The sequence below is a fragment of the Balaenoptera borealis genome (assembly GCF_965194805.1).
Source record: "Balaenoptera borealis genome assembly, chromosome: 2".
In the NCBI taxonomy this organism is placed as follows: Eukaryota; Metazoa; Chordata; class Mammalia; order Artiodactyla; family Balaenopteridae; genus Balaenoptera; species Balaenoptera borealis.
Genome location: NC_138867.1, coordinates 34,547,603 through 34,570,042, shown reverse-complemented (window position 1 = coordinate 34,570,042; position 22,440 = coordinate 34,547,603). Strand labels below are relative to the sequence as shown.

Sequence of the window (22,440 nt, the reverse complement as noted above, 5' to 3'; positions counted from 1 at the left end):
GTGGTGTGTGTGTGCGTGTGTGCGCGTGTGTGCTTGTGTGTGGTCTGTGTGGGTGGTGTGTGTGTGGTGTGTGTGTGTGTGGTGTGTGTGCGTGTGTGGTGTGTGTGCGTGTGTGGTGTGTGTGCGTGTGTGTGGTGTGTGTGCGTGTGTGTGGTGTGTGTGTGGTGTGTGTGGTGTGTGCGTGTGTGGTGTGTGCGGTGTGTTTGTGGGTGTGTGCATGTGTGTGCGGTGTGTGCGTGTGTGGTGTGTGTGTGGTGTGTGTGGTGTGTTTGTGTGTGCACGGTGTGTGCGTGTGTGGTGTGTGTGTGGTGTGTGTGTGTGGTGTGTTTGTGTGTGCGTGTGTGGTGTGTTTGTGTGTGCGTGTGTGGTGTGTGTGTGGTGTGTTTGTGTGTGTGCGTGTGTGCGTGTGGTGTGTGTGCGTGTGTGTGGTGAGTGTGTGTGGTGTGTGTGTGGTGTGTGTGTGTGCGTGTGTGTGGTGTGTTTGTGTGTGCGTGTGTGTGCGTGTGTGTGCATGTGGTGTGTGTGCGTGTGTGGTGTGCGCGTGTGTGTGTGATGTGTGTGTGTGGTGTGTGTGGTGTGTGTGCGTGTGTGCGTGTGTGGTGTGTGGGTGGTGTGTGCGTGCGTGTGTGCGCGTGTGTGCTTGTGTGTGGTCTGTGTGGGTGGTGTGTGTGTGGTGTGTGTGTGTGTGTGGTGTGTGTGCGTGTGTGGTGTGTGTGCGTGTGTGGTGTGTGTGCGTGTGTGTGGTGTGTGTGCGTGTGTGTGGTGTGTGTGTGGTGTGTGTGGTGTGTGCGTGTGTGGTGTGTGCGGTGTGTTTGTGGGTGTGTGCATGTGTGTGCGGTGTGTGCGTGTGTGGTGTGTGTGTGGTGTGTGTGGTGTGTTTGTGTGTGCACGGTGTGTGCGTGTGTGGTGTGTGTGTGGTGTGTGTGTGGTGTGTTTGTGTGTGCGTGTGTGGTGTGTTTGTGTGTGCGTGTGTGGTGTGTGTGTGGTGTGTTTGTGTGTGTGCGTGTGTGCGTGTGGTGTGTGTGCGTGTGTGTGGTGAGTGTGTGTGGTGTGTGTGTGGTGTGTGTGTGTGCGTGTGTGTGGTGTGTTTGTGTGTGCGTGTGTGTGCGTGTGTGTGCATGTGGTGTGTGTGCGTGTGTGGTGTGCGCGTGTGTGTGTGATGTGTGTGTGTGGTGTGTGTGGTGTGTGTGCGTGTGTGCGTGTGTGGTGTGTGGGTGGTGTGTGCGTGCGTGTGTGCGCGTGTGTGCTTGTGTGTGGTCTGTGTGGGTGGTGTGTGTGTGGTGTGTGTGTGTGTGGTGTGTGTGCGTGTGTGGTGTGTGTGCGTGTGTGGTGTGTGTGTGGTGTGTGTGCGTGTGTGTGGTGTGTGTGCGTGTGTGTGGTGTGTGTGTGGTGTGTGTGGTGTGTGCGTGTGTGGTGTGTGCGGTGTGTTTGTGGGTGTGTGCATGTGTGTGCGGTGTGTGCGTGTGTGGTGTGTGTGTGGTGTGTGTGTGGTGTGTTTGTGTGTGCACGGTGTGTGCGTGTGTGGTGTGTGTGTGGTGTGTGTGTGGTGTGTTTGTGTGTGCGTGTGTGGTGTGTGTGTGGTGTGTTTGTGTGTGTGCGTGTGTGCGTGTGGTGTGTGTGCGTGTGTGTGGTGAGTGTGTGTGGTGTGTGTGTGGTGTGTGTGTGGTGTGCATGTGTGGTGTGCGTGTGTGCGTGTGTGCGTGTGTGGTGTGTGTGTGTCTGGTGTGTGTGTGCGTGTGTGTGCGTGTGTGTGGTGTGTGCGTGTGTGGTGCGTGTGTGGTGCGTGTGTGGTGTGCGTGGTGTGTGTGGTGTGTGTGTGATGTGTGTGTGTGGTGTGTGTGGTGTGTGTGCGTGTGTGTGTGTGGTGTGCGTGGTGTGTGTGGTGTGTGCGTGTGTAGTGTGTGCAGTGTGTGTGTGCGTGTGTGTGCGTGTGTGTGCGTGTGTGCATGTGGTGTGTGTGTGGTGTGTGCGTGTGTGGTGTGTGTGGGGTGTGTGCGTGTGTGGTGCGTGTGTGATGCGTGTGTGGTGTGCGTGGTGTGTGTGGTGTGTGTGTGATGTGTGTGTGTGGTGTGTGTGGTGTGTGTGCGTGTGTGTGTGTGTGGTGTGCGTGGTGTGTGTGGTGTGTGCGTGTGTAGTGTGTGCAGTGTGTGTGTGCGTGTGTGTGAGTGTGTGTGCGTGTGTGGTGTGTGTGGGGTGTGCGTGTGTGCGGTGTGTGTGTGTGTGGTGTGTGTGTGCGGTGTGTGCGTGTGTGGTGTGCGTGTGGTGTGTTTGCGTGTGCGTGTGTGTGTGTGGTGTGTGCGTGCGTGTGTGTGCATGTGTGCATGTGGTGTGTGTGTGGTGTGTGCGTGTGTGGTGTGTGTGGGGTGTGTGCGTGTGTGGTGCGTGTGTGATGCGTGTGTGGTGTGCGTGGTGTGTGTGGTGTGTGTGTGATGTGTGTGTGTGGTGTGTGTGGTGTGTGTGCGTGTGTGTGTGTGTGGTGTGCGTGGTGTGTGTGGTGTGTGCGTGTGTAGTGTGTGCAGTGTGTGTGTGCGTGTGTGTGCGTGTGTGGTGTGTGTGGGGTGTGTGCGTGTGTGCGGTGTGTGCGTGTGTGGTGTGTGTGTGCGGTGTGTGCGTGTGTGGTGTGTGGTGTGCACGTGTGTGTGTGATGTGTGTGTGTGGTGTGTGTGGTGTGTGTGCAAGGTGTGTGTGTGTGGTGTGTGTGGGGTGTGTGTGGGGTGTGTGCGTGTGTGCGGTGTGTGCGTGTGTGGTGTGTGTGTGCGGTGTGTGCGTGTGTGGTGTGCGTGTGGTGTGTTTGCGTGTGCGTGTGTGTGCGTGTGTGTGCATGTGGTGTGTGCGCAAGGTGTGTGTGTGTGGTGTGTGTGTGGTGCGTGCTTGTGTGCGTGTGTGGTGTGTGTGTGCGTGTGTGCGCGTGTGTGCTTCTGTGTGGTGTGTGTGGGTGGTGTGTGTGTGCGGTGTGTATGTGGTGTGTGTGCGTGTGTGGTGTGTGTGTGTGGTGTGTGCGTGTGTGGTGCGTGTGTGGTGTGTGTGTGTGGTGTGTGTGCGTGTGTGTGGTGTGTGTGTGGTGTGTGCGTGTGTGGTGCGTGTGTGGTGTGTGTGTGGTGTGTGCGTGTGTGCGTGTGTGGTGTGTGTGGTGTGTGTGTGTGTGTGTGTGTGGTGTGTGCGTGTGTGGTGTGTGCGTGTTTGGTGTGTGCGTGTGTGGTGTGTGTGTGTTTGTGGTGTGAGTGTGTGTGGTATGTGTGTGTGTGGTGTGTGTGGTGTGCGTGTGCATGTGTGTGGTGTGTGTGTGTGTGGTTGTGTGAGTGCGTGTGTGTGTGGTGTGTGTGTGTGTGTGCGCGTGCGTGCGTGTGTGTGGTGTGTGTGCGTGCGTGTGTGTGGTGTGTGTGTGTGTGTGTGCACGCTCTCCACACAGTGGACTCAGGGTAGCTAGCTTCATACATAGTGCTGAAAGCTCCCAGAGCAAGTGTCTTTAGATAAACCAGCATGGGCTTCTCTAACCCAGCCTTAAAAGGCATGCAGGCTCTCTCCCACTGCATTCTACTCCTCAAAAGCATTAACAAAGACCCTACCAGCTTCAAAAAGGGGACGCATAGACTCCATCTTTCATGAGCCTAATTTCAAAGAATTTGTGAACACGTTTGTAAAGCACCACGCCTGCTCTGAGAGGGTCCTCTCACCACGCTCTGTAAGAAACCCCCAGCCCTGTGGGGTTCCAGCACAGCCCTATGGCACTTTTTGTCCTCTTACCCTGGTTTATTTTCCTTCACAGCTCACATGGCTTAACTGATACTGCATGTTGTATTCTCTAGTATACTCTTTTACTGTATCTCACCCACTGGAACGCAGGCTCCGTGACGGTCAGGATGTTGTCATGTGGCCCCAGTTACCAGAACAATTTGTGACATAGAGCAGACCCTCCATAAATGTTACTGAATGTTGGCTCATTGGAAGCACATGAGAGAAGCTCTTGACTAAGACTTGGGAAACCAGAAAAGTCCTGAAATTTTAGAGTGTTGGCCACTGCTGTTATATTATCTCTTCACCTTGATGAATTGCAGGAACTAAAGAAACTGGCAGATCCATGGGTTAAGGATGCAGTCCTAATTAGCTTACATTTCTCCACTCAAAGGAGTCACATTGTCTTATTTATTGACAAAAAGATTCCTTCCTACAGCAGGTGTTTTCCTGCCTGGGCCCACCACAAAGTGTCCTGGGGTGTGAACTGCTTCTGAGGTTTTCTTTTTCTAAAGTTGGAAACCTCTGTTCATGGCAGGGAGATGGGACCAGGTGTACATCAATGGCTCTTCATTCAGCGCATTTCTGGCCTGGAGTTAGACCTCCTGCCATGTTGATGTACATCACTTTGATCTAGGAAATGACTTTCAAGCTGAGATTGAAACACTTAGAAATAGGCTTTACTTGATAAACACATTTCATCTACAAATCCAGAAAGTGCTTTACAAATACTTCTCCGCTCAGCCTAATAGCTCAGCAGGGTGAAAGGCAGGTGGTAAGCATTGTACATGCACAGTCTTTGAGCTACAAAAGATTGTCTGTCTAGTGAGTCAAAGGGCCTGGGGAGGGGGTACTAGGCTCAGAAGGAGCTACCCAAGATCACTCATCCTCTTTCTTAATATTTATGCAATGCATTCATTTCAATAATATATTCCCCTTGCATAATCTATTATTTCCTCTTAATAATTCCCTCAAGTCCTGCCTTTATTTTGCCTCTAAATATCCAGGTATCTGGTGCAGTGAAGGCAAAACATCCAGGTGTTCCTACAATTTTCAATTTATTTTTGCCTAATTTGACAACATTTAGGTGTAAGCTTCAAAAATATATCCAGGCAAGAGCCATGTTGTCCAATTGCTGTGCTTTACCTGGAGCTGCTATATTTTAAAAATGTATTCTTAAATAAAAATGTAAATACATTCTTTAAAAATATATTCTGCTAAATTTTAAATATATTCTTATTAACTTAATGTGTCTCCAAATGTCCACAAATCATCAGACTATTACATCCAGCAATTATTGAATAAGCCATGACCCTTTAGATTATTTTAAAGAGGATTTGAGTTGGTTGCGGGGGGGAAAGGCAGCACAGGAGAGAGAGCAAAATTGCAGTGACCTAGGAGCGGAGAGACATAGATTTTAAATCCAGTTTTGCTACTAACTGTCTAACTTTGAATAACTAGCATAATTCTCTGTTTTTAGTTTCCCACCTATAAAGTATAACACCTACAAAATTTACCCTCAGTGGTAGAATAAAGGTTTAGTGAGAAAACGAGCTTTGGAAATTATCTAGTAAAACTAGTAGAAAACACAGGTATTGCTTAATCGAAAAACTTTGATGAGTGTTATGGGCTGAATTGTGTCCCTCCAAAATTTAAATGTTGAAATTCCAACCCCCAGACTTCAGAATGTGACTGTATTGGGGGTCATTAGGGCAGGCCCTAATCCAATACAACTGGTGTCTTTGAAAGAAGAGTAACTTTGAACACAGACGTGTACTGAGGAAAGACCAAATGAAGACACAGGAAGAAGATTGTCATCTGCAAGTCAAGAAGAGAGGCCTCAGAATGGACCAACCCCACAGACACCTTGATCTCAGACTTCTAGCCTTCAGAATTGTGAGAAAATAAATTTCTGTTGTTTAAGCCTGTGATACCTTGTTACGGCAGTCCTAGCAAATGAAAAAATACACTGAGCCTGATATCTAGTGGGGGGTAAGTCCCTCTCTGAGGGCAAGGGTGGGATCTGTGCAGACCTTCCCACAGGGCCAGGTTGGATCATTCAGGAAATGAATCTAAATCACAGTCTAGGAGGGCAATAAAAGATCAAAGGCGAAGTTCTGGTGCTCTATTCTACGTCCAAGGTGTGAGTCAAATATGTAAAAAAAAAAAGGAGTCCTGAAGTTAGAAGGAAGGGAATTCGTGTGCACATTGTTAATATGGGGCTATTATTAATGTGACGGATGTTAGAGAAGCATCTACAGGCAATGCCAGTATCATTGGAGCAGGGTCCTGGTCACTGATGTGTGAGACAGATGAACAGCCTTTCTGATCGGCCCCCTTCACTGGCTGGGCTCTAGGCTTGCCCACCAAAGGACTGCAACTCACTCTGCAGTATTTGCAGTGAGTTTTCCCTTCCATACATGATCCCCCAGTCTGTACTGTACTCTCTGAACTAGTTAGGCATTGAAGCTGGTCTCAATGGCAGGTGAGAAAGATTAAGGTGTCATACCACAGGTCTATTTAGGGTGTGGTTTCTAGAACCAATATCTTTGGGGGAGATGCTGAAACAAAATGCTAACATGATCTTCTAAGTAAGTGATAAATACAAAAAGGATAGACAGGAACAGATAATCCAGTTGACGGCAGCAGGCCTAACTAATACTGGAAAAACTAGATCCACAGATTGCAAAGATCCATAGGGACACTAATAGGCAAAGCCTAGAGTAATTCCTAAAACCAATGATAAAGCAGCTCAGTGACTCAGGTCAGTGGCGACCTCAAGCTTGGGTTATGTGATGAAATGGGCACCCCCATACTTGAATTCCACCCCTTCAGATTTCATGGATACCCACCAGATGGTGCCAAGAAGTTTTCCTCAACATCGTGTGAACACGAGAATCACCTTTTAAAAACATTGATGCCTGAAGCCCATCCACAGAAAACTTGATTTAATTAGTGTGGAATGGGGAATCACAATTTTACAGTTCCTATTTTTACTCTCTGAGGATTATGATATGCAGTCAGTAGTGAGACCTGCTGCTATAGGTCATAAAAGTGCATCTGCCATTGCCTCTTGATGAGGCCGGTCAGTTCCAGATGAGGATTTAGCCTGATGGAAAAGTTCTAGCAGCAAATTTCTCAGCCATGTGGTTTCAGATAGATACTAATATTCAAACCTCCATGAAATCAGTTTCTTCAAGGAGTTTTGGCAGCTTGTCTAATATGTTTTTAACAGAAATGGTATCTCCAGTCATTAGGGTTGCCTAATGACAAGCAAGTCTTGCAAAAATATGATATGAGTGGTCCACCAGGAGATGATAACCTAGAGAAATACAGACCTAGGTCTGTCCTAGACCACACAATCAAGAACTTTCTTCCTCTTCATGCACTTAGTTTTTCATTTATTCATTCATAAAGCATTTACTGAGTACCTACTACGTTCCAGACACTTGATATGTAAGCTGAGCAAGATTGAAAATTTCCTTAACTCACTGATATTTTTATCTAGAACATAAGCTCTGTTAGTTTGGGGATCACGGTTTCTGTCTTATTTTGTTTTGTTGTTTTGCATACCATTGTATCCTCAAAGCCTAGCAAATAATAGACAATAAATATTTGATGAGTGAATAAATGAGTGAATAAATAAATTAAATTAAACATGTCATTGCAAAGGCACTTATGATATAGGGAGGAACAAGACGTTATAAGAATATATACATAGAAAAGTAAATTACATGAGGGGTTAGGGAAGGTTTTCTGGGAAAAAAAAATACGTTGAAGATGAGATCAGTGTGGTGAATAGGAAACAGTAGGTTTAAAGGTCTGAGGCTGTGAGAAAATGTAGCTTATCTTGGGCATTTCAAGTTCAGCGTGGCTGGGGGAAAAGTGAAGGTGAAGAATTAGGAAGAAGTTGGGCCATGTAGAGCGCTCTAGACCATGTTAGTTTCCTGTAGCAGCTGTAACGAATTATTACATATTAGTGGCTTAACACAGATTTATTATCTTACAGTTGTATAGGTCAGGCATCTGAAATGGGTCTCATTGGTCTAAAATCAAGGCTCTGACAGGGCTACAGTCCTTTCTGGAGGCTCTAGGGGAGAATCTATTTCCCTGCCTCTTCCAGCTTCTAGAGGCTGCCTGCATTCCTTGGTGAAACTCCTTCTATCTTCATAGCCAGCGACAGTGGATGGAATCCCTTTCCATGCTTTGAATTTCTCCTGCTACTTCTGTCTGCACATCTCTCTGAACCACTCTTCTGCTTTTAAGAGCTCGCATAATTGGAATGGACTCATCCAGGTAAAATACAGAATAATTTCCTCTTAATCACATGCTCAGAGTCTCTTTTGCCATGTAAAGTAACATATCCACAGATTCTGGGGATTAAGACACAGATGTTTTGGAGGGTCATTACTCTGCCTACCATATCATGTTAGAAAATTTGGACTTTATCCTCAGAACAGAGAGAAGCTACCAAAGAGTTTCAGTAGGGGAATGAATGATAAGCTTTGCATTTTTAAAAGATCGCTCTGGGTGATTTAGGGAAACAGGATTTAAAAAAAAATGACTGTCATCTAAGAGAGATGAAATGTTACTGTAGACCAGAGACGTGTCTGGAAGAGATGAAGGGTGGAAGGATTTGAGAGTCATTTATGACTGTAAAGAATAGGTTTTAGTGGTTGATTTGATATGGGGGATGAGCTTCGATAAGACAAGTACCACCCTAGTCTGGTTAGGGTAACTGCATAAATGGAGACACTGTTTACCAAGACAATAAATACAGGAGGAGAAGCCTTGAGAGAAGAGGAAAAAGAATGGATTTGTCTGGGGATACACTAAATTCATGAGCCATGAAGACATTTAAGTGCAGATGTCCAATTGGGAGTTATATCCAAGGGTTTAAAATTCAGAAGAGATGTCTGGACTGCAGACTTATCTCTGGGTGTCATTAACATATACATGGAAACCAAAGCCCTGGGAAAAGTGTAGAAAGAAAAAGAAAAGATATCAAGGACAGGAGCTTGAGGAAAAACAGCATTTCTGAGACTGTCAAAGGAGAAGGAGCCTGAACAGGAGAGTAGGAGAACAGGATGGAGGGGAAAGAAGCAATAAAAGGGGTCTAATATCATTCAGTCCAAGGGAAGAGATTATTTTAAAGAGCAAGAGTGGTCAACCGTATTGACAGCTGTGAAGCAGTTGGTAAGATAAGAACTGAGGGGAACCATGGAGCCGGCCACTTGAAGTCATTGTTGACTTTGGCAAGAGCGATGACCTTGGGTCAGGAGGATTGAGCTGTAATTGGAAGGTAAGGAACAAGAAAACAGGGTGCAAACTACTTTTTCCAGAAAGTTGGCCTAAAAAAGATGAGAGAATTTTGGCGGTAGCTAAAAGGAGGAGATGAGACTTGTTTTTATTTTGGAAGACAGAGAAACAGAAATATGTTTATAGCAATTCCTTTGAGTGTCATTGTGAAGGGTGGGAGGGAGGTGGGATAGCTTGAAGGAAATGCAAAGTTCAGGAAGAGTATTCTATTTGTTCATTCCTTTGTTTATGTTTAATGTCAAAGACTTGAACACGTATTACAAATGGAAAGGAGCTGGTTGTAAGGGAGAGGTTTAAGTGGAGGAGAATCTCGGTTATCAAGAGCTCAAAGAGATGCTGGGATCTAGAGCTTTAGGGGAGGGATTGGCCTTACCAACCCTCTGAAATAAGAGGCTACACTATAAAAAGGATAGGTGCCAGTTCGGGAAAGTGGGGCAGGAAGTTGATAAGATTCTTGTTTCATGGCTTCTGTTTTTGGATTTCTTTCTGTCACTGAATAAGATAGTAATCCAAGGTGGTGCTGCAACCAGAAGAGATCAAAATGGTGAACCAAGAGAGATAGAACAGTTCAAAGCCAGAAAAGCACAGCTGGGGGTGGGAAGGAAGGTTAGAAGTGCCAAAAAATATACACTGAAATTCAGAAAGATGAGGAATAAGTCCAGACACAGAGTGTGAAGCGGGAAGTTCAGCACATACAGAAAGTAGGGACAGGAGAGCTTGATTTATGAGGCGTTTACCACAGGAATGGCTGGGTGCACTGGCTTAAATTTGCAAGAAAACCCAGCAACTTGAGGCTTTGCCAGACTCTCTGGGGGGTACAAAGCGAAACAAGGCTTCTAGCTTCAATGAATCTGTACACTAGTTGGAAATATAAGACTAATCAGTAGTCTTATATTTAGCCGGATGACTTGCTAGTTTTCTTCATCACCATCATTATTATTGTTGTTGTTGTTAGGGCGAAGGTTAAATTACAATGCAGTACAAGAATTAAACAAAAAGTTGAGTTGAAAATACAAAACAGCATGTGATCAAGTGTCAAATGTGAGGTGGAATAAAAGGATAAGTATTGTGGTTCAGAAGGGGGAAAGGAGTAAATAAAATTAAACGGGTTTGTGAAGACATTTTAGAAAGAAGCACACATGATGGTTATTATAAACTGATGTGTTTTATTGTCTTAGTTATGACTCGGAGCCCGTTGAAAGCTGTGGCACACCATTGCCCACAGACTGCAGGATGAGTTCCTGGAGCAGCTGGTCCAAATGTGACCCTTGCCTCAAACAAATGGTAAGCATTTGTTGCCATTCCCCACTGATGTCCCCAAGTGGAAACTGTACTGCCAGCGTCTCCAGGAAAATGCCTATGAGGCAGGAAGGGCCCCAGCTGAGTTCCAAACCAGGAAGGAAAGGGAAATCCCTAAATGGATGAGGCTAACTAACCTTTCTGGGAAACCTGGGGGTTGCACAGTGACTAAATGGGTATCGGGAGGAATCATATTCTATAGACGAGCCCGCCAACCCCACCACGTGAGTTGTTCCTTCAAGTGACATCGGGCTTCCATCTTAAAACCTTTGACTCAGCAGGGTTTGGAGGGCTGCAGTGGTGTGGATGCAGTTTTAGATCAGAATCCCTCTTTGGCCTTAGAAACGCTAACATTTCCAGCTGTTCCTGGGCAGTTTCGCTCAAGGAGCATTGAGCTCTTTGGACAATTTAACGGGCAAAAGTGCGTGGACGCCGTAGGAGATAGACGTCAATGCGTGCCCACGGAGATCTGCGAAGACCCTGAGGATGACTGTAAAAATGACTTTCGATGCCATACAGGTAATTCTCCCGTTGCCTAGTGTGGGTTTCGATGTGCCCTCATGAGCGAAAAGAAAAGAAATGTGCTTCCAGACGCTCACGCTTCCAAGCGTGAAAGGGGCTGAAAAAAGGGCCATCTATATAGTCTATACAGAAAATTCAAATATAGGTGTGGTCCCTCCCCTCTATCATTAAAGTATGTTTGATAACTTAAGAAAAGAAGAGAGAATTTGGCCTGAGAGACACGGTGTCTTTCTGTCTTTTCTGATTCTGATTGCAGGCATGTGCATAAAGAGGCGACTTCTGTGTAATGGTGACAATGACTGCGGAGACTTTTCAGATGAAGATGACTGTGAAAATGATCCTCTTCCTCCCTGCCGCAACAAAGTGGTGGAAGAGTCGGAGCTGGCACGGACAGCAGGCTACGGGTCTGTACCCCACGTGGTAGAGGGTTTGAGCTGGTACAAAGAGTAGCCTATGAGTCTGTATTCTGTTTGAATTACATTTGAGCTTGAAAGAAGGTAAATGCTGAATCAGTATCGCAAAATAATTTGGACAAACTGCCTGGCCTCAGTAGGCATCTGTAGAATAGACTAGACCATCAGGATGATAGGTGATTACTTCCGAGTCCAGTAAGAGATGAGAAACCTTGTTTATCAATCTCTGGAAGACCATAGCAATATTGAAATGACATGTTAACATTTGAAATTGAACTGCCAGTCGTAGGTCTGGCAATTCAATTCAAATATTTGAATAACCAGGAAGCCTGTCTTCTGTTGGAATTTCTCTTGGATATATACCTGAGTATAAATTCTCTCTCAGGAGGTGCCAGCGTTCTGGAGTTTACCCAAGAGGAAAAGGACAGAGGAAGCAGTTCTGATGCCAGATGGGGCTGGTGTTGAGACTCTGGTTCTCATCAAAGAACTGAAGTTTCACTTGTTTCCCATACAAACTATAGGCATTCCAGCAGGGTCAGCTCGGATGAGACGTCTTAGACAGTTTAGAACTTAGAGTTACACAGAATAGAGACCATTTGCAGAGATCTGTGCTCTCAGAGTTGGAAAATAACATAGGCCTGAGGTTCTGTACTGTTCTATTTCATTTAGTTAGAGAACATTCCAGGGATGTCCACAGAAAAGTTTCCATTAGTTGTTCTGATCTGTTTTCAGTAAAGGTACCTTGGGTGGATTTGTTGGCAGATTGTCCCCAACAGAGACACAGGTGTTCCCCCAACCAGTGGTATATTGACAGCGATGGCACATGGCTGTGTTTCATGGGCTGTAATGCAATGTGTCTCTTCATCCTCATAACCCCAGTGCCTTGTTCATAATAGACACTCAATACTGGTGGGTTGATAAATAGGTGAGTTAATTAATTAATTAATTAAAATAAATGCTTCTTAAATACTGTCAATTGCATCAGGTAAGACTGAGACTGGGTCCCTGGAAAGAAATTCAGGCTCAGGACTGGAGTCCTGGGAATGGGAATGAGGAGAGGAAAGAAGATGGGGGTGATGGTAAGATCAAGGCCTGATAAAGGGACTAAGGCAGTGGTTCTCAACCAGAGAGGATTTTCCTCTTGGGGGACATTTGGTCATGTCTAGGAGTTGTCAGTGGCCACGACTGGGATATGGAAGTGGGGAGCTTTCTGGGGGGTGAGGAAAAACTACTGACATCCAGTGGGCAGAGACCCTGGATGATACTACAGTGCACAGGACAGCAACGTGTCAGGAATGCTGAGGTTGAGAAGAACCCTACACTGAGGAACTGGGCAGTTCCTAAGACAGGACCTGTGTATCAGGTTTGGCCGAAAACAGAGATGTCTCCTCTCTCTATGGCAGATGAAACATCCACTTGTTTAATCACCGTAGCAATAAAATTTCAGGATACCAAGAGTCAGATCCCAGATAAAACATTTCACATATCCTTTATCCCTTCATAAAATCTTATCCTAGCAGAGTCCAAATATAACCCACAGTGCCTTTGCCCAGAGCCTAAAAGTAGGAATCTTGAATCAGATGGGATGGTCCTGAGCCCTGCACTCAGCAGGGCCTCTTCACAGTTGGCAGAAATGGAATGGGGGTTGTCCGAAACTTTATAACCACAGCGTACTCCAATAAGTCCTGACTCTTCTTGCAGCTTTCCTCTGGGAGAGACTGTGAGTCTATGGTAAAAGCCCATTACCACTTTACTTGCTTTATTTGGGATCCAAGAAACGGTTTTCTCTCTAATCTAAACAAACAGACTTGAAGCAGGTCATTACCTGTGTTACGTATGTCTCCTTCTATGCAAATTTGCATCTGATTTTATAGGAAAAGGATACAGAAACCGTAGCCCTCTTGGCTGAAAAACAATCATTTGTAATCTATAGGTTTCCTTCGTTCGGGGAAAAGAAAATTTGTTCTATCGCATTTGCCAGGGAGTTTCATAATGAGTCACACCCGAGAGTGGCCAGGGCTCCTTAAATACCTGCCTTAGCACGGTCAGGGCTGGTGATGACGGACGTCACAGGGCTGAGCCTTCAGGACTAAGTGAGAAGGTGGGGACCCAGCTGCGTGGAAAGGTTGGCTGGGAGGTGGAAAGTGAGGTAGGTTCTGATAGAATCAGCCCACCAATGGTTTTGATTAAGTTCCCCATTACCATGAGCAGTCATCTATAGCTAACTTAGTCTTTATAACCTATTGTTCTCTGACAGCTTTCATGTGCATAATACTTTGAATTTTTCAAAATCTTTTTGCACATTCCCTCTCTTGGCTTTTCATAAAAATCCTGTGGAGCTGGTTAGGGGTGGTATTACAGTCACCTTATAGATCAGAACTGAGTAAAATAAATAAGGCTATTTGACACATTAGTTGCTAGCAGAACTAAAATCCAAGCTTCCCTGACTGATAGAAACTACGTTTTTTTTACCCTGCCACCTAACCCTCTCTTTCTCCCCACATGCCCATCAGCACCGATGTCATTCCCCCTACATCACTACAAAGCCCACAGGTCAACTCCCTGACTTCAAAGCAAAACTAACCTTAGAAGATGAAACTCCTTAAGTAGCTATTTATTACCCAAATATTTGACTTAAGAGCATAGAAGAGTAGTATAAATCAGTAATTAAGATTTAAGAAGAAGTTTCAAAATAACATGCTTTGTTATAGTTATGATATTCTTCAATACCATTGATATTACATATTTATTTACTATACATTTTCATTACGCTTATATGGGGCTATGGGACTACACTGAAATAGAAGTAATAGCAGTAAACATCCTAATCACAGCAACATGCTTCTAAACTGTCCAGTCTGGAACACCTCAACAAGTTTTATCAGAAGTAATATACAGTCAGATTCTTTTACACATGAAAGTCACAAGTACTCATAGTAATACATTTATACTTGTTTTCATTTGAAGGACTCTCATTTAAATTCTCATACCAGGAGAATTCACCTGTATCACACGTATTTCAGCCTCTTGTCTTGTAGGAATCTGAGATTCTCCACAGGTGTTCTGGGAAATCCCCAACCCATCTTGCATTCATTGAAAAAAATATAAATCCAAACCAGCTGTAAATGATGTGCTCTACACAAGGAATTACTTTTGTGTGTGATCTAAACATAACACCACTTCTGCGGAGGGAGCCTGCTCTTCAGTTCACCTGATAAATTGGAACTGCCTACGGTTCTAGGTGAAGGTGTGAAAACAGGCATCTCTAAGTGCTGCCAAAGAACACAAGCTTTTTATTTCCCAGGCGATGACTTTCCATCCATGAGAAGTTTTCATGTTTCTTGGCAGAGAATAATATTGGCTCATTCTAGACTAGACTGGCTGTCTCTGTAGTAGTGGAACCAAGTCAGAAGTTCTGAAACATTTCTTCCTTAGTTGTACTTTAGACTGTGGATCAGCTTCACTGTAACTTTCCAGATGGATCTAGCCTACTGGGCAATTTGCTGTTCTGTGAAACAAAAACCTTCAAGCTGGGGTATGTATAGCATGGGGTACAAAATGACTTTCCAAGGGGGAGATAGGTGAGTTTTATGATAATAGTTTCCTCAAGTTAGTCAAGCCTTGTAAGTCAAGTGGTCTCCAATTCTTTTTACCAACAGCATTGAATGATGTCCTAATCAACTGTCAGGTAATGGACTATAAAAATAACTTTTAATGACAGACTAGTATGTGTTCTTTTTTGGGGGGGGTCATAAAACTCAGAGGATCAAAGAATTGAGTGACATTGCTGTGGCAAAATTCTTTCTATTCTTATCTACTTACTTATGTGAGTAAAATTTCTCAGCATTTACCTCTATAAAAATGGAAAGTAGAAATAAAATTGGTACTCAGCCCTATCTTTTTCTAGCAATAAGTAATATTCATCCATGGGTACAGTAGCTAATCAATTAATTAAAAAGGAAGCCCCATTCATTTCATTGAGAGAGAACTATCCAATAAAATTTTACTTAGGTTTTTAAACTATTTTTAAATTTTAATATACTTAAATATACTACTAATAATGGTAATTCAAATCCAGAAGAATTTTTTGAATACTTAGACCTTATGGTCAAAGGATATTTACTGTTTTAAAATTTTCAATTAATACCTTTTTCATACAGAAAAGTGTGAAAAAGTGATGAATTAAAACTTCCAAGCATAAAACTACATTACATTAGGTTAAAATTCTGGATCTGAAATGGAATAGAAATATGTATTCAAGCATAAAAGTGGGATAAGGGCATATGGGATATCTCCCTATAGTCCACTCATCTTGCCATGAATCTAAAACTGCTCTAAGAAATAAGGTCTATTTTTAAAAGAAGAAAGAATCAAAAGGAATACCATAAAACATCCAACTGTTAAAGAAATATAAACATTGTAGTCACTTGATACCCATCATCACTATAGAATTTATATTCCATTGGATTTATTTTTAAAAGAGGCAAAATAATTATATTTTAAAGCATAAATATTTACAGCTTGCTGAGAAGTTATATCCTTTGCAACTACTTAAACTTGAGGGAACATTTTAGATGTCCAACTAAAACTGTTCAAGGAGGCATAGTTTATCAACATTTTTTATAGATTAGACAAGCAGAAAAATCTAAAGACTACTACCCAAAAACATGCCATATACATTTCCACCTGCAGAATTTTGCACCCTCGTTCCTCCTGCCCTTCAGGCCCCATCCTTCAAAACTCAAATCAAATCCTACTCCTTCTAAAACCCTTTTTATGACCCTGCCATGGGGACCTCTTCCTCTTGGGAACTTTGTACATCACTTACCTGTACTACTCATTTGGCACATGCATATTCGTCCTCGGACTATTGTTTGAAATTGGTAACTATATCCAACCCCTTACCTTGAATATAATTTTAATGAGATCAAGGACTGTATTAACTGTCTTAATATTACCCACTGTTTATTACAAACACTACACTACCCGTAGATATAGTACTCTTAAGAATTCATCACCATTATAAGCAAAGATTAATGTCCTTATTCACTGAACGCAAAGAGGTGCAAGGTCTCCGTTAATGAGATATATGGAAGACAAGTTCACTACAAAATAAAGAAAATGTACTTGAGGCCTTGTTTAAGAAACCAGCACAGATCATTTGTTTCCAGTATTCTATGTCTTTGTATTGAAGCCTTAGTAATATTTTTTAAACTATTTATTGCTCACATGTCTGTAGATGTAGGGATGGGTGAAAAATTGAAGCCAAAATTTTAATCTCCCATCCAGGATAAGATATTTAAGAAAGTAAACTAGATATATAGTGTTTCTTTTTTCCTCTCTTTTTTATTCGAGTGACTAGGTCTAATTTTTGGCCCTTTATTAGAAATTAGGGGCATAGCATTTTTCATGAAAAGTATTTTTGGGGGAGCAAAAAAGTGAGGAGTTAATTCTAACTATACAGTCAGCCTTGAGAAAGGTATTCCTCAATCAGTTCCTTAACTTGCCTTTCATTCAAGTTGAGCTATAATGTTTATTTTCTGTGTACATTCAAAGTTTATTAAGAATGTGCTGTTTATATAAAGATGTTTTTCAACTAACCAACTGGCAATAGGATACTCGTCCACTTATTTTTCTTGCATTAGCAATGGGTCTGCAGTAAGCCATCCACACCCTTTGACAAATTGCTCTTGAAACCAACAACCGGCTTTGTAATCCAGCTCATTGGAGTTAGGGATGTGGTCCAGAACAATGGAAGACTTTATGCTTTTGTGCCAAGCTAAGTTATAGATGTGAGGGGCGAACCTCCATTTGACCTCCCTGCCCTGGGGCCATTTATTCTGGATACAGTCTAGACAGCAATGACTATTTTCCCAATTAGTACTTCACAAAGAATGAACTGCTTCTTTTTCATACATTGGTTTTTGGCCTACAAATCAAAGTAAATACTTTTTAGGCTAAACAAGATTCCTATTTCTGAATTAAAGCTTGCCAAATAAAGATATTTTGCTGGGAGAAAAAAGTAGAACTTTTGAGAATGCCTTGCCGGATGATGACATTTTAGTGTTCCTCTTGTAAGTATAATAGGAGTAAAATAAGCCTGGAGGGAACAAGGTTCTTGACAATCAATGAGACAGCTGGAGGGAAAGGTTTAAGTTTAAAGAGAATGGAGAGAGAAAGAGCCCCAACGTTGATTCACAGATTAAAAATTACATGCATAACTTATACTGCCCCCCTGAGATGCTCTGTTCTCAAATAATTTAAAGCAGTGGTATTACACCATTGGCTTTTAGTTCACCAAGGGAGGCTAGCTAAGGGTTACATCAGTGGAGTTCCACTCTTGAAGCCAGATGGACCCTTGCTTCCTACTTACTGCATTTCTTTCATTGTGCTCAACGGTGCCCTAGTTGCCTAGAAGAGTTTATAAGACCTTCTTAATATGTACTTCCCGCCCAGGACACAGAGCAGAGGTGACCAGGCTCTTGTTTCTATTCCTGATTATATCCCATCATCACATGGGTGGTGGGGACATGAGCTGAAGCTCTCTTCCCCCAGTGACTGAGGGCTGCCTTGCATTAGCTCCTGGTGTCTCCACGCCTGATGTTACTCTGTTCACTCTCAGGATCAACGTCCTAGGGATGGATCCCCTCAGCACCCCTTTCAACAACGAGTACTACAATGGACTCTGTGATCGAGTTTGGGATGGCAACACCTTGACGTACTACCGCAGACCCTGGAACGTGGCTTCCCTGGTCTATGAAGTAAGTATCCTCAGAAGAAAACACATTGTTCAGCTTTAGCTGAAAAATTGTTTCCATAAGTTTCCTACTAAATAATATGAAAAATTCAGTAGAATGAAAATTTAATGTGAACGTAAGATTGACTTAAAGAAGAGGAGATGTAGCTTGGGTCTCTTTAGAAAATATGCAATCGTCTACAATCTTCAGTAACATGCACCCAGTGACAGAGTTTTGGCAAATACTTAAACTCTGTAAAAAGAATCATCTAAGGTTCTGATGAAACTAAAAATTAAATTAGTGCTGATTTAAGGACTGTGTACACTGCTTCCATGCTGTCGAGGCTCGGTTTTCACTAACCTACCAATGAACAACCATCTTTACATTTGTTTTCCTTCACTAGTCCCCCTTGTAAAACCTGCTTGACTAATGTGAGTGGCTGTAGTCACTCACCTCAAACCCCTCCAGTTCTAGTGAAACTATTTCTTAAAGTGATTTTTACTCTACAAAATGCTACCTCAAACCTACCACCTTTCTACAAGTCACCTAAATTCTCTAGAGCCATCCACAAACTCTACCCCTCATTCAAAGGATTGATATTTATCACCTTTAGAGATATTTTGGGGGCTCTAAACAAGATATAATAAAGAATAATAATTAGCTTATTCTGAACCAGTAGCTACAATAATCTGTTTCTTTAATTGGTCCCATTGGTGACCCATAAAATTCACTTTATTCAGTCATTACAATGTCCTTCATTATCATTGTCACTCCCACCAGTTTGAAAAACATATATATTTTCAATAATTGTAGTTAATATTCCTTTTATTTCTAACAATGTTGTAAATCAAACCCTACCCACTGCAGCCTGAAGTGATCATGCTCTCCCATGAATGCTAAAGATTTAATGTCCCTACTTATTTGACTGGCATCTTTTTTCACATGTGACCACATTGTCATATTTTTGGTGCCTATAAGTCCAGAATAAAATCAGTTTCTCACAAATCGCAGGGAACATTTTGGATTATTGATCTTTCCCATCATGCCAGGTTAACCTCCTTTAAGTACATGTTTCTAGGGGAAGATTATCATCTTTCTAAGAAGAATTATACATGTTCTACTTTCTTCGAAAGAGTATGCCAAAGATAAGGGAACCTCTGTCATTGCTGATACAAGAAGTGTTATTGTTGTGTTGTTTTATTTTTTTAGTTCTCAGGTCTGTGCTGTAAGGTCTTCCTGTCCTTGTCACTGTCACCAGCCTCCTAGCTTCTCTGTAGGGTTAGTAACTGGTGTGAACCAAGAAGTGAAGGCTGGGGGCTTGCCTGGGACTGATCTTGAAGCTACATTTGGAGAGTAAGCATGCTGTTTTCCCTTATCTACAACCTTGGAAACAGATGTACTTCCACATTCAGAAGGGTTTGGATCTTACAAAGGTGATGTGGTGCTTACCCTGTATATTACTTACACCCCAGGTGGAGTTGGGAGCAGCACCTTAGAATCAAACACATTAATATATCTATGGCAAAATTAACCAATGTTCACACAAAGTGGAAGAAATGAAGACAATAACTTTTTATCAGTTCAGATCAGATTAAGGCCTTCAAATGAGTTTTGGCATCAAGCTTAGAAAAAAACCAACAGGGATTATGGACCTGAGTATTAATTTGGTGCCACCTGAGAAAGAGTGCTGATGGAGTTGGCTGGGGGCTTGTTAAAGTCCCCAGATCACACCCTTGGTGCTAGTAATGCTGATTTTCCCCTTATTCTAATCTGTTATGGTCTTGGAAAATGAATAGCTGAACATAAAAGAATGTGCGTGAGCTTATTGAGTGGAAATCTCAATTTTGACTTCTTAGAGAGGGCTACTTTCTGCACTTTTTAATATTCAATGACATATTTTACCTACTTTTTCGTGTATGTTATTATTATAGTGCCTGAAGGCAAAGAATGCATATTTTTCTTCCTTATAGCTGTTACCAATACTCAACTCAATATATGTATAGGGTAGGTGCTCAACAACATTTTACTGGATGAATTAATTTTTTAAATCTTGTTTCAGTTACTTATTGGCAATCATTTACTGTCTTTCATTTTTTGAAAGAATTCTACGGACCTATCATTCCATGGGAAATATCCCTTGATAATGACACCTTACTCTGATACATTCACACTCCCTCAGTGCCTCTTGTTTCAAATGCGGCTCTGGCTCTAGAACACACTGCATAGGTTAGAATCCCAACTCTGCCCCAAACAGCAGTGAGATCTGGGCAAATTATTTATCCTCATCATGCCTCAGTTTCCTCATCTGTAAAACAGAAATAATAATGCCTACCTTGTAAAGATAAATGAGTCTATGTATGTGAAACATTCAGAAAGTTATTGGCACTAGCAAACACTTAATAAATATTTGCTATTCTTCACAGGGAACTCTCCTTAATGCTCTGTGGTGACCTAAATGGGAAGGAAATCCAAAAAAGAGGGGATATATGTATACATATAGCTGATTCACTTTGCTGCGCAGCAGAAACCAACACAACATTGTAAAGCAACTGTACTCCAATAAATAAAATATTTTCTATTCCTTTTTAGAATATAAGAACACTTAGCTATGGTAAAAGACTTAGCTATGGTTAAATGCATAATTAGTGGTTACATTCTAGGTGAAGGTTTACTGGCTGCTTTGTAAGTACTTTGTAAGTAATGATCAAGAACAACTGAAGCTTGCAATTATGGGGGGGGAAAAGTGATGATTACATCTAGGAATTAGTTCCTTTTCACTTGTTTTTCTTTAGTCTTCTCTGCTTTTGTTGTTGAAAGTAACAACTTGTAAATCAGGTTTCAGGTTTTCATTATAATTCTCTTTAGATCTGGATCTCCATGAGAATGTAAGATTTTGTAGGTCAACAAAGGTTTGTAAAATGCACCTGGATTATAATCATCCTTTCCACCCCAAATCCTAACAAAATCCTAAATAACTTTTATATCATGTGGATTGCCAATAATTTCTTGCTATCTCTTAACTTCCTATATCTGTCCCACTCGAGTCACTCACATCTCCAGACACATCCTTAACCTTGTGTTCACCAGAACTATGCTGCCTCTGAAATCTGAAACATGTAACCCTCTGCCTCATCAGAACTATCCAGTGTCTCAGCTCTTATCCTCGTTTATGACCACTAACATACCTTTGGACCCCATCTAGACCCAGTTCAGGTGCATCTATTTTTCTTCTAATCTATCTTGCTCCTCTTATGTTCAGTTCTTTCCTCTAATCAATCCACATCCATTTTTGACCACCAGATAATATTATCAATGTCCTGCTTTCTATTCCTTCTATAATCTAGAAAAACTCCTACTTTGGATGAACCCTATTACTTTTCTGCCTAAACTCATCCTGCTGGGCACTGTAGAGAAAATCATACTAATAATACAGGAACGGGTAGTTTTATTACCTCCACACAGCTCAGTAGGTCCACACGCCTCCCCGTAGTCTGTGCTCCTCCCCACCCTCTGCGGGGGCAGTTTAAAACTTTCAGCAACCTCCTCAAGTTCTTTACCTCACCATTCTGAGCACAGTAGATGGCAGGAGCTCCAACTGGACAGAGAATACCCAAGCCACAGGCAAGAATTTTCTTATTTTCTTTCAAAGTTGTACATTCTTATTTTTTTTCAAAGTTGTACTTGTGTACAAACTTATTTGACACAAAGTCTATTCTTACATCCTTCTGATCTGTCTCAGTAGAAAATATATCTTTCTACCCCATACTCTGGATCTCATGCCAAGTACCTTGCTTATTATTCTAAGTCTTAGGTCTACCTCTTTCTCTCTCATTTTCCACCCCGCCCTTAATATATAAATATCTTCAAGGTTCTCATTTAAAAACAAAAAACAAAAACATGAAAAGGACACCCTCATCTCTGCATACTCTTCTCATCTACACTTGCTCTCTCCATTTTTGTACTTCCCATGAATTCCCCAGCTGTATTAGTTTTCTAGGGCTGCCATAACAAAGTACCACAGGCTGGTTGGTTTAAACAACAGAAACTGATTTTTTTCACAACTCTGAAGGCTGGAAGTCTGAGATCAAGATGGTGGCAGGGTTGGTTTCCTCTAAGGCCTCTATCCTTGATTGTAGGTGGCTATCTCCCTTATCTCCACGTGGTCTTCCCTCCATGCCAGTCTGATCCTAATCTCTCCTTCTTATAAGGACACCAGTCACACTGGATTAGAGCTCACTCTAATGACCTCATTTTAACTCAGTCACCTTTTTAAAGATTCTATCTCTAAATGCCATCACATTTTGAGGTAATTGGGCTTAGGAACTTCAACACACGGATTTGGGGGGAACACAGTTCAGCCCGTAATACCAAACCTCTGTTATCTTGTTACTCAAACTGTTTTCGTCAAAGTCGGTCTT

General features: G+C 42.5%; 1 protein-coding gene across 1 annotated transcript in view; it reads left to right on the top strand.

The window, feature by feature from the left end:
• C9 (complement C9) overlaps positions 1–22,440 on the top strand; it is a 58,280-nt gene that overhangs the window by 7,120 nt on the left and 28,720 nt on the right. The window contains exons 2-5 of the mRNA XM_082382365.1: positions 10,230–10,335; positions 10,725–10,869; positions 11,129–11,276; positions 17,908–18,046. Of these exons, the coding sequence (XP_082238491.1) occupies positions 10,230–10,335; positions 10,725–10,869; positions 11,129–11,276; positions 17,908–18,046 (538 nt within the window). The remainder of the gene's footprint in view (positions 1–10,229; positions 10,336–10,724; positions 10,870–11,128; positions 11,277–17,907; positions 18,047–22,440) is intronic.